Source organism: Neolamprologus multifasciatus, chromosome 18 (genome assembly GCF_963576455.1).
Source record: "Neolamprologus multifasciatus chromosome 18, fNeoMul1.2, whole genome shotgun sequence".
Taxonomy (NCBI): Eukaryota; Metazoa; Chordata; class Actinopteri; order Cichliformes; family Cichlidae; genus Neolamprologus; species Neolamprologus multifasciatus.
This window is the reverse complement of record NC_140456.1, coordinates 24,086,957-24,099,861: the sequence shown is the minus strand read 5'-3', so window position 1 is coordinate 24,099,861 and position 12,905 is coordinate 24,086,957. Positions and strand designations below refer to the sequence as shown.

Below are 12,905 nucleotides of genomic sequence, written 5' to 3'. Positions count from 1 at the left end.
TTTACTTTCATGCAACTGTGTGATCGTGAAGAGGGATTTTTGTCTGTTCTGCTTTCACCGTGCCAGCACGTCAGCTTGACCATAAATCAAAGCTGCCTACTTCCTGTCGGTGACTGCTATCTTTTCAATCTCACACATTCAAATTAAAAGCCTCTGAGCCAGAGTATTTATAGTGTCAGGAGAGCCAAACCAGAAAATGATAAGCTGAAACGAATACGATTATTTCCGTGTAGATCAACTATCATCTATTTGAATATTTAGTGGTCCACAGCCATATGTTTGATGACATAATACTCTGAATTTGCTTTATACAAATACATTTTTTCCACAACAAGCTAAAGAAAAAATTAAATATTTTTATTAATATACTTGTATTTATATTTGTAATTTTGCCCCTGTACACCACCACAGTGGATTTAAAATCAGTGAAGGTGTGACTGAAGTGCAGACTTTCATGTTTAATTTAAGGCCTTTTACAAAGGTTTGGCTTGACCTGCTTTGAAATTAAAGCTGGTTTTATACACAGGCATCCATTTCAAAGGAAATTGGACAAACTGGCATAATTTTAAATGTAAAGATTCTTTTTTTTTTTTTTTTTAAATCCTGAAAATCCTTTCAGGTTGTCCAGGATCTGTGTTCAGTTGCTGCTTGTTTGTGGGTCTCTACATTCAGTTTTGTATTTAATACCTGAAAAGCATGCTCTGTTGGATGACAGACCCGGCCAGTGAAGTATATCCGATTTCTTTGCTTTGTAAATGTCTTTGACGTATACTTTCATTTTTCATTATCCACCTGCACCGTAAAGCAATGTCTGATCAGTTTTGTAATATTTGTCTGAGGCTGAGTAGAGAGTATAGCCTTGTACACTTCCAATTCATCCCATTACTTCTATCAGCAAACACTAGTGAACCGGTTACACTGCAGTCATACCATGGCACTGCCGCCGACATGTTTTAATAGATAATGTGGCATGCTTCATGAGCTGTTTCTCTACTTCTTATTGCTTTTCTTTTCACTCGTTAATTTTGGTTACACCTGTCCAAAGAACTGTGCAGGCTTTTGTGTTATAGGTGTTGTCTGGGGAAGCATAATCTGGTCTCCTTGTTACTGAGTGTATCCAGTGTTTTGCACCTTGTTACAACAAGGAAATACAAGAGGAACAAGGAAATGCAGAGTGTTTACAAACCCTTCCATACATGAAGGCAACTGTTGATTGTAGACTTGATGTAGAGTTGTTTAAATTCTGTATATTACCGATTGTTGACAATGACACGCCTACATCCTCAAGGGTGTTTTTGACTTGGCTACATGTTGTGAAGTTGTGTTTCCTGGAAATAATCTTTTCATCAAACACTCTTTTTTTCTAATTAAGGATGACCTGCATTTGCATCAACATCTATTTGGACCTCATAGTGAGAACAGAAGAAATACCAAATACAAGCTGAACACTTGGAATCAGCTCTAGAGCTTTGATCTTTTCCTAATTAATCAAGAAATAATGAGGGAACGGGCTTCATCTGTAGTCAATTGTCCAGTTACTTCTGAGTATTTGAAACCCACTGTGGTTGTGTACAGAGTCAAATTTACTGTCAAAAATCTGCGTCCAAAAATTACAAATGTTTTCAAGAAAGAAAAAAAATGGTCCAAGTACCTGGTCAGCCTCTGCTAGCATCCAGAGGAGAAAGCCAATGACAGCAGGATAAAGCATGGAGTTGGTGTAGAAACCTAGCCAAGCAAAATACATGGCAATCTTCACCCCAAAGTAGTCACAGATGTCATCTACAAAGTAGAAAAATTGAAAATGTTGAGGGTTTTAGGATTTGAAGGCATCACATAATGTTTTACAGTGTCATTTAATATTCCTTATAATTGGCCTAATGGAGGCCTAATGGAGGCCTTCTGTTTACTGCCCTCCAAAGTAAAATTGCAAATCTTCCTACCGAGGGGCTGCCTCTCACATACAGCCTGGACCCAAGATGTCATCAGCTGGTTGAGTATCCTCTGCTCATGAAGAGGAAACATTTGCTGGATCACCCCCCGAGCTATCAGCTCTGGAACTAAAGAGGACATATCAAGTTTGGAAAAACATGGATTCTAAAATCTCATGTAATCAAGCAAAAAAAAAAACCAATACATTAAGTTTATCTTAGTGAAACAAGTAAAACTCTAACAGTGGATGTCCTGATAGTCTTCAGTGAGGGTTCTTGTGTTAGAACAACAGATGTTCATGATGAACTTGGCATCTATTTGTATTTCAGATAAAATATGAAATATTGCATTTAAAAGCAAATGCATTTGTGAAGTATTTAAGGAATGCCTCAATATAAAGTGCTCATAAAAAAACTCCAGCGTACTGATTGGCTGTCCCTCCAGGAAGTGAATGTTGTGAAGCACCTCCCCCTGCTTGGCTCGCAGGTTATCCAGCCAGTACTTAATGATGCTCTGGCGCTCCTGAACAAAACCACGAACACGAAGCAGGAAAAAAAAAAAGAACACATACATTTTAATCCGTTTATACTGTTTAAGATATTCAAACATGACCCAAGGTTTGGCTTCTAACCTGAGAGGTAAAAAAGCAGAGCTCGCTCTCAATGTTCTCATAGATGTTGTCCTCCTCACAGGAAAAGCGCCGCATGCCACCACCAAACTGTGGTTTAACGTTCTTGTGCATGCCCATCTGCTCCGCTCCTCGCAGTAAGCTGAGGGTGAATGAACAGCAGCATAAACCCTGATGGAGAACTGACACTGCACAGACGCGGCACTGAAAAGGTTTCATTATTTAGGTACATTAAGGGCTGGTGAATATCAAACTGCAGTGAATACAAGTGGAGGTGGAGGATGACTTGTCACATGTGTTCAAAATAATTTTACTCTAATACTCTGATTACATTTCTTGCTTAGAGTTTGTTCATTGACTGTGACATTTTACACTTAGTACTCCATTTTCAGAGCCACAAAATTATTATTGGAACAATTGACTAAATACCAATTTTTTTGGCCGGGTAAGACCTGGTCTTTTGTAACACAGCTGGTCATCTGCCTCCGACTCCCTTTCTCTTAGGCATCCTCCTCTGTCACACCAAATCACTGCATGTCCTCCTTCCCATCCATGAATCTCGTTTGTGGTCCTCATCTTTTCCCTCTGCCTGGCAGCTGGCACAGTCTTTTTCCAATATATCCACTACCTTCTCTGCACATGTCCAAATCATCTCCTTGCTTCTCTAACTTTGTCTCCATAACACTAAACCTGAGCTGTTCCTCTAATGTACTAATTTCTAATCTTTTCCACTCTGGTCCCTCCCAATGAAAATCTTAACATCTTCAACTCTACTACCTCCTGTCTTTGTGTTCATGCCACTGTATCCAAAACATAAATCATAGCAGGTCTCACCCGTCTTTCACAAATCACCCCTAATTCTCATCTCCACCCACTCCACCTTGGTACATTGTTAAAAAGAATGAATGTACTTGCCAGATCTTCAACACTAACGAAAAAAAAAAAAGACCACAGAGGACAACTAAAGCGGATGAATTGTGAATTTTTTTCCTTAGTTAACAAAAACACTTCAGACCAAGTCAAGAACACTCTGGAGGAGGTATCATTGTCAAGATCTCCAATCAACAGACATCTTCAGGAGTGTAAATAATGAGAGAAAACCACCAGTTAAACTCAAGAACTAGAAGATCAGATTAAACTTTGCCAGAAAACATCTAAAAAGCCTCCACGGTTCTTGAAAAAGAAGAGATGAAACCAAGATGAGCTTATATCAGAATGATGGGAAGAGAAAAGTCTGAAGAAAAATCGAAACAGTTAATGAAATAAAGTACACTACATCATCTGTCAAACATGGTGGAGGTAGTGTTATGGCATGGGCATGTATGACTGGCATGTTTATCAATGATGTGACTGCTGATAGAAGCAGCAGGATGAACTGTGATGTGTACAGCTCTGACTCAGACAAATTAAATGCTGCAAACTGATAAGACAGAGCTATCCCACATTGCAAGGAGGTCTGGCCCGGATCTGGTATTAAGCCGGCAATGTATCATGCCGACATCTGGCATGATAAGACGTATGTTTTCCAGATATGGGCCAGGCCCTGGCTCCCATATCGGGCTCCCAGATACCTGGCTGATCCAGTCTGCATGTTGTGAGTGCGAATGTGTATGAATGTAGTTAGGAAGCGCTCAGTTAAGCGAAAGTGTGTGGTTGAGTGAATGTGGCATGTTGTATAAAGCACTTTAAGTAATCTGGGGGAGCTGAAAAATGCTATATAAGAATCAGTCCATTCACTGTCTGAACAGAGTGTTGTCATGTTACTTTTGCACTATTATGCACATGTTCTTATTACATGGCTTAATTAAGGTACACATTAGGCTGACATCTGGGGCCAGAGCTGAAACTGTTCTGGGCCAGCACAGGGCCAGCAGTGTGTTTGCAACTGGCCTTGTGCTGGCCCATGTGTGGGCCACGTTTGGCAAACCAGATCCTGGCCACCAAAGGGCCGTCATTCTTTGCGGTATGTGGGCCATGCACATTGTGTGGGCCAGATTCGGACCATACCAATTTTGCTATGTGGGACAAAGTGCAAACACAGCATTCAAAGCATTTGGTGATGTCCATGAGTTCAAGACCTGAGGCAGTCATTGACTACAAAGGATTTTCAAATATTAAAAACAGTCCTCATATTTAAAATTATGTTAGTTTAAAAAAATAATAATAATTTTTTAAAAACTCTTTAATTAAAGCTGAAACTCTGGGCTTTAATCTTAAAATCCACTGTGACGGTGCACACAAGATCACGTAACGGAAAAACAAAAATAACTGTCTACAAACATTTGGGCCTAACTGTATATGCCAAAACCATCTAATCATGTATGTAAAATTAATACTTCACATTTTTGTATCTAACTGCACCTAACTGAGCTGTAAACACACAGTTCTTTCATACCAAAACACATTTATTTGCCACGACCCAACACTAAGTCCGGGTATTTGTTTGTGGCTAAGATGAAGCAGGTGTAAATCAATAATGGTATAAAATGTCAAAATGGTGTAACACACACAGACAGAGTTTGAGTTACCTACTTCTCAAACGTTGTTGTGATGAAGAAGGCGTTTGCCTGGGTGTGTTTATGCTGTCGAACCTGGATGCTGACTTGTGGGATTCCAACCCGAATCTGATTAAGGAGCCACAGCAGAGTGTGGTCATCTATTGTGTCTGAAGGGAAAAATGTTGACATTTTTTATCAATCGCATTAATGTCATTTACATGTAGTTTTATTACAGTCTAAATTAACTTGGCAGGTTTAGAGTCTCGTTTATCAAAATTATAAGGAAATTACATGTTTGATGCTGTGTAAGGAGGCTGAACCAAAGCCAGTTTTTCACAGCTCTGACTGAAGTGTCATGAAGCAGGGAGGTAGGTGGGAGGTGGAGGTGGCAGTAACAGGCCTTTCCAGTTAAATACTTGTCTCCATTTACCACAAAGATTTTTTAAAAGCTATTGAGGATGGACTGTAACCAATCAATCTTTTTCAGCTGACTATGAAAAATTTGAACCAGTAATGAAACTGTTATAGACCTTACTAACACTAAACATCACACTTAAAAGCATTTACAACGTTAAGTTCATCTAACGTGGAAACGCTTTAAAACAGGTGCAATTTATATATAAACATGTGCCGTGTGCGTTTCTTTCTATCAGATTCAGCTATGACTGTTGCACATTGTTGGGTTACAATTTTGTAACAGCTGCTGTCTTTGATTGCTTAGAATAAACTCATACTGAGCCATTTGTGGTTGATAAAAACTGCTTCAGCTGACTCGATAAGACTACATTTTCTGGTTAAAATTCAAGCGTGCCTGCCTAGATTAAAAACTGCAGGTATGCAAGATAAGACAGTTAAGGTGCAATTCTGTGCGTCATGTGTGCACTTAAAACATCAAAGTGTAAATAGGTGGAAACAGTTGAACTCTAAACAATCAAAGCAGCTGACGTTTCTGCTGAAGGTTGGCTCAAAAGGAAGTGTGTGCACTGAAAAGGTTTTTCAGAGTGGTCATAAAAGACAGACGCGCATTTTTCAGATTTGTTTTCTTAAACATAAAAAATCTTCACAGTAATCGTAAGATCCAATGTCGATGAGTTTACATTTCAATTCCTGTTTTACCACAAAACATCTTAACAGTCTCAACCATCCCTTTTGTCTAATTAAGTTAAATGAAATTCATTTTACATTATACATATAAGACATTAAATATATAAGAACTGAGGTTATATATATATAACCTCAGTTCTTAATAATGAGGATAATAAAATTGCATAAACACATTTTGTTGACAAGAAGACATTTCAAAAACATATTAAATACTTAAGCTGAGAAAGTGTACCATTTTATAATGATTACATGTCTCATAAAAAGGTTGGGACAGGGTCATGTAAATCACCATGTAACATCCCCTCTTCTTTTAACAGCAGCCTGTAAAAATCTGGTGACTGAGGAGAGCAGTTACTGGAAATTTGGGAGAGAATTTTGTCAAATTCCTGCCACCATTTTCAAATCATACATCATAGCAGGTCTCACTACCATCCCTTTCACTCTTGGTGCCATCCTTCTGTCAGAGTTCACCCTTGACAACCGTGTCCCTCCACTCCACCCTGCCTGGACTCTTTTCTTCACCTTTCTTGTCCTTTGACTGTTGCATTATTTAATCCTTATATCTGCCTCCACTCATCCTACAGACATCTGATGTTCCCTATAACTACATTCCTGACACCACCTTACTGCCTCCTATCTCTTTAAGACTGCATATTCTGCACAAGATGTCATCCACCTATGTGCACCTTCCTCCAATCTTATATGTCATGCCGTGGTCCTCCCTCTTACCTCCCTACCAAAGCCATTTCTATAGTTTTGGCAAAAATCCACCACCATCTGTCCTTCTGCGTTTCTCTCCTTAACACCATACCCACTTAACACCTCTGTTTCTGTCACGCAAATGTCCATTGACGTCTGCTCCAATCACCATCCTCTTCCCCCTTCAGACACTCTCTGCCACGTCATCCAACTTACTCCAGAGTTCCTCTTTCTTTTTTTATTCACATCTAACCTTTTGGGCACTTTGAAAATCTCTTCATCTCAGTAACACGATTCACACACTCTTCCAACAAGATTACCCCTACTTCATTTCTCTTCCTACTTACAGCTTGGTAAAACAGCTTGAATCCACCTACAATGTTCCATTCTACCTGGTCTCCTGCACACATAATATATTTTGTTTCCTTCTCTCCATCATATCAGCCAGCTCTCTTTCTTTACCAGTAATAGTCCCTAGATTTGCCACTTTCCCCTGCCTTTCCTTCTCTCTCCTTGCCTTCAAACATGCCTTCCCCTTTCCTCTTTCTTTATCTTTCAACAGCAATAGCACAGATTCCTCGAGCACCCTGTTGGCCAACGGCACCCGATGCAGTCCTTATTAACCCAGGCCCTGACCGGATATGGTTATCTCATTCTTTATGATCCACATGTTTGATTTGGTTAAGATTTTACACTGGTTGGAGGATTAGGAGTCCCCCTGCAGTCTTGGTCAAATGTCTCACTTTAAACATTTGATGTTTTCCGTATTCCACTGTAAGTACAATATGTATTTATGAGATCAGTAAATAATTGTATTCTGTTTTTACACAGCATCCTTCTTGGGAATTCAGGTCGTAAAATGTGCACCTCGAAAACAGGACACACTGTCTTGAAAATGAAGAGCAGAAATGCCAGACAGATGCAGTAAACTGAACATATATGCTGCAGGATTTCATGTCACCAAAGATTATTTACAAAAGCAGTCTAACATAGACCCCACACAAACGGTATCATGTTAAAATGCAACATAAAGTATAGGATGGGACTTTTGTGTTGTATATGTGAAGGTTTGGCCAACGAATTCACAGCTACATTAAAATACGCTGCAGAAGGGGATGGTGTGTAAATACAAGCACAGTAAATGGAAGATTTCTAATTGTCCCCAGAGCCCATCTGACAGTCACAATCATCTGAAAAAGTGGGTGGCTGATCATCACTGATATTAAATGAACACTGTTCTCTCTGCAGCAAGGGCTTCAGCACAGGACAAACAAAACAAACAGGACACGTCTGAGCTTACTGTACCTGGGAATGTCATCAGTATATCACAGTTCTCTGTGGGAACCATCTTTAACCAGGACTTCCGTGACATAATAAAGTGCCTGGCCTGTAGAAGTCGCTTCCCAAACAGTTTATCTAAGAAAGACAGGTAATATAGAGAAAGGATGAGACTGGGTCAAACTGGGGTTAACAAAGTTTAAAGAGAAAAAAGACAGACGCTAACCACAACTGACCAGTTTTTCATTGATATCAGTTTAATCACAACATTTTCCATTCACTATTAACTGTTTGCTCTGTCATGGTGACATAGGGACTGAAATGTAGAAAATAATGAGTCATCTCCAGTGAAGGTTAACAGTGCTGTGACTGAGCAAATGTTCTGAGAGGCAAACAAACAAACCATCTGCAAACTGGTCGGTGAGTAAATACTCACTGACAAGCTACTTTTTCAAGCCTCTCTAGATAAAAATTAAGTGCTGACAAACCAACAGGCCTCGGTTCTACTCAGCAGCGTCATCCCACTTGTGCATTATAACGACACACTGAAGTCTGAAGTCATCATTTTTATTGCTTTGCCTTTCACACGTTGGTTTTCAGTGGCTCACGCTCAGGAGCGACAGCCACGGTGATGGGCGAATCGCTTCATAGTTCACTGAATTATACTGTAACGCTCTTTCAGTGTGTGCCTGTCTTCTGGATGTCACATTCTGCAATATCACATCACCTACTTACAGCACGTATTAGCCCTCTTTCTGAGGGCCTTCGGTGCTGCTGTCATCTTCTGTGTTACAGTATTTTGTGGGTCACTGCATTCAATACATAACTAATAAACTCCAACATCAATCACACCTAACCAGAAATGCGATGAATAAATTTATAAAGATCTGACATTTTGTATGACATAATGATGCGATCCAAGCCAAGCTACAGACACTGGCTGGTTCTACTCCATGCTCTGTGTGTTTCAGAGTACTGCACACCGATGTTCTCGCTGGTTCCCCATGACAGAAACGCTCATTAAAGCCATGAAGAATCCTCTACTTGAACGTGTGTCTGACATGCAAATTTCTCTCCCGGGCAGAAGCAATTTATCAAATTAGGGTCAAATTATCTTTAAATGATGAGCTTATCTAATATAAGAATGCAATGGAGCAGGTGCACACCATGAGAAATATTTATCATATTAATATCATGTTATTTTTCACAGCTGCATTTTAAAATCAGTCCAGGTTTTGCAGTTTGTTTTGCTTTTCTGATCATTAATTGTGATTTTAACATCTAGTTTACTGATAGTGAGAGGTTTCACATAACGAATGAGAATGATGATATTTATCAAGCGCAATGGGACTCTAAAAAACAAGTCTAACAGTAAATAATAAATATTAGATCAAATATGAGACTGTATCTAAGTTTACTCCGTGTCATATTTTTGTTGGGATTCATCAGACAGCAAGTTATAGCTCAAGAATGCTTTTAGAGAGTTACTTCTCAACATGTTTTTTTCCCGTTTGATTTTACTACTAATTTAAATATTTATTCAGGAGTAAGCCTAAATATTGTTTACATACTCTGTTGCCAAGTCAAGTTGGGATGGGGTGGTTTCCCAGCATGCAATGGTCAAACAGCAGGCAAGCATCCATGAAGTGCAAAGTCTTCAACAAACAGGCTACACACAAACCAGAAAGACGGAAGCTTTGATCATCTGCTGTAGCTTCCAGACTGACAGAGCAATGGGAAATGGTAGGATATCTTTCCAAACCTTTGAAAGTTTAAAGTTCTTTTTTATGTATGTATATATATTATGTGACACCAAATTTCCCCCCAGTGTGGTTTACGCTGGCTGGCTTGAAGTCAGATGGTAAATGAAAGCAGTAGCTATCGTGACACTGTTCAGGCCAGGACTGTAAGGGTTATACAGTAAGAGGCCCAGACCCGAGTCTTTAATAAAGGCAAGGTATCTATGCGTCCTGAAACATGCCACCACGGAGCAAACCCCCATGAAGTGTCACAGAAGTGTGGAGTAAAAGGTGACAGCGCATATAATTCCCACTGCTTTTTATAATCTTCATAATCCATCCATCCAGCCATCATCCATCCATCTCTTGCTTACTCACTACTGTAGCATGCTATTTCTCCGTGTAAAGTCACAGCTGACATCTGAGCTCGCAGCGCATTATTTAGTGTCTTCGGAGTATAGCGCACAGTGTCCGACAGCCCGCCGGGACACACACCTCCGTTGCATATCAGCCCTTCATGCACCTGTGGACCAGAAAGCCTGCCTCGGACTCTTCCCGGGCCTGCCTGAATCGGAATGCGCACCGTGCAGCGGCGAAATTAAAGGACACGGAAACCTCAACCCAGCCACAGACGGATCCCTCCAGTCTCCCCAGTGAGTCATTCAGTAAAGTCTGTTCAGCATTAGTGACTGCACCATATCGTTTGTGCATTATCCCCATTCTCTCACTCTTTTTTTTTTTTTTTTTGGGGGGGGGGGGTAAAGGCACACAAACACTCGCTTTCTGTGACCACAGAGAAAGCGAGTCCACACACACATTTCGCCGTTCACCCCTCTCCCCACCCCCTCAATCTGTCTCTGCGATACTCACTCAACACTCCAGACGGGGTTGAGGACGTCTGTTGATGCTGCTGCTGGTTGTTGGTCCTGTCCTGCTGCTGTTCGCTTGGCACCGTCCTCTCCATCCTCTCCCCTGCCCCGTCTCTGTCGCTTATGTCTGCGGCGCTGCTGCTGCTGCCACTGTTTACAGTAGCATCGGCATCAGCTGCCGCGGTGCCCGCCGCTTGCATGGTGGTGCACAAATACTCCAGTTGGTGAATTGGCTGGAAGACCGCACCGCACGGAGGACTCTGAATTTTTCGTTTATTTCATGGCTGTTGCGTGCAAAGGGAAACCCTAATGTATGTGAAAGATGAGGAGGAGGAGGAGGAGGAGGAAAAGGAGGAGGAACATGATCATGGCATGTACACGTTACGCACACCAGTCGTGACTGTGTGACGACAGAGTTTTAGGGGAACACCTAGCAGACTGCAGGTCTAGTGGTGGTATGAAGGTGCACTTTATGTTTTGGTTTTTTTTGGAAAAAATATATTTATTGAAAATCTACAAAGCCAACAGAATTGTATTGAGTCCCTTCAGGATTGGAAGTTCTCACATATTAAATTAAGTCAGTGCTCAAGATTAATAGCCTGTTATCACCAGGACTTCATGGCCTGTATCTGTAACTAATATGCTTTTGATTGTAAACTTGCAACCAATGGTTTTTAAATCAATCTTCTTTCTGCCCTGGATATCATCGGAGTCTTTTGTGAATTAAAAAAAATAAATTCAGACTAGTTTGCTTTTTAAATCATCTTCCGAGGTTGCAAGCAGGAGAATGCAGCCAAGGAAGTGGTTACCATGGCTTACCAGGGGTCTAGTGGTGACAGCAGCTTCTATACAAGTCTGTATGCACGTGACACTCAGTAGTTTGCTTATTACACAGCAGTAAATTAAGAAACCTGACACTCTGACATGGTCATGTTTTTAATAATCCCTGAGTCATATCTCATTATTTTGGCATCTATAAAATGTGGCTCTGGACTGCATATGGAAGCCTTTTTGTTTCACTGTATTTTTGTGTGTGTGTGACTTGCTGGCCTAGTTACATATTCCAAATTTGCTCACTCAACTAAAAATATAGCGAGCAAATGCGGCTATGGTTAGACACAACTAACAAGTTGGTTTTAGGAAGGGTCATGTATTTGGTCATAATGACGTTGAGTTTTAAATGTTTGTTCATGTACAAAACAAGACAAACAAAACCAAAAAAAAAAAAAATGCTGTCACATTTTAATTAGGTCAAGCCACACTAACCATTTCCATGTTCGATAGAAGTGCACATGAATATTTCCCAAGACATCATTGCATACATTTAAGTGAGCACAAAGTCAATTCTCAAATACATTTTTAATAAAACTGAAGAAGGAAGAAAACAAAATTCACATTTATTTCTCATGAGCTCACAGGTCCACTGCTTCTGTGAACTTTCTGCTGCTCAGAACAACATAAATAAATGTGCATGTTGGTATTTTCTGACCACCCTCTGGTGACACATTTCTGAGTATTAGAATCAGGAAAAAATGTGATTTAAGAGACTTTGAATCTCTCAAAACACAGCAAATTGAACCTTGCAGCAGATGGGCTACAGCAGCAAAAGACCACACCATGTGTCATTCCTGTCAGTTAACAACAGGAAACTGAAGCTACAGTTGGCACACGTTCACCAAAACTAGAGAATTGGACAAACGCTGGCAAGGCTGATGAGTCTGTGACATTCGGATGGTAGCATGGATGTTGTAGCAGAGGAAGAAGTTGGACAGATTCCCCAGAGCCCCAACTACAGGAATGAAACATTTGTTTTTGTTTGCAGTACTTGAATAAATCTACTGACACAAAATCATTTCATTCACCCCACACTTGGACTCGACTTTACAGTTGACTGATAATGCATACCTAAAGTCATCTCTCTAACCAAGGAATCAAATTTGGCGTGTCAAAAAACAAAAAAAAGAAAGGAGAGGGAAAGAAAGCAAAGTGAGGGAAATGAGCCATTAACAGATTTCTTTCAAAATAAAGGTGAGCAGAGCACAACTAACAGGTTAAGAATGGTTTAGCTAAGAGCATTTGTTAAAGGCAGTGAGCCAGTGGTTCTATCAGAGTTAGCCAGCACGACTTAACTCATTAACACATGAATATTCATTTCAGAAAC

General features: G+C 40.3%; 1 protein-coding gene across 4 annotated transcripts in view; it reads right to left on the bottom strand.

Moving 5' to 3' along the window:
* ano8a (anoctamin 8a) overlaps positions 1-11,456 on the bottom strand; it is a 21,875-nt gene extending 10,419 nt beyond the window's left edge. The window contains exons 1-7 of one of the 4 annotated variants that reach the window (XM_085140230.1): positions 10,746-11,456; positions 8,164-8,274; positions 5,090-5,222; positions 2,561-2,699; positions 2,355-2,451; positions 1,941-2,057; positions 1,652-1,779 (exon numbers count right to left, since the gene is read on the bottom strand). In XM_085140230.1, coding sequence (XP_084996356.1) covers positions 1,652-1,779; positions 1,941-2,057; positions 2,355-2,451; positions 2,561-2,699; positions 5,090-5,222; positions 8,164-8,274; positions 10,746-10,944 — 924 coding nt within the window. In that variant the 5' untranslated portion in view covers positions 10,945-11,456. Of the gene's footprint in view, positions 1-1,651; positions 1,780-1,940; positions 2,058-2,354; positions 2,452-2,560; positions 2,700-5,089; positions 5,223-8,163; positions 8,275-10,249 lie in introns of all 4 variants that reach the window. The other 3 variants (XM_085140228.1, XM_085140229.1, XM_085140231.1) reach the window with 3 other exon arrangements.
* Positions 11,457-12,905: the final 1,449 nt, after the last annotated feature.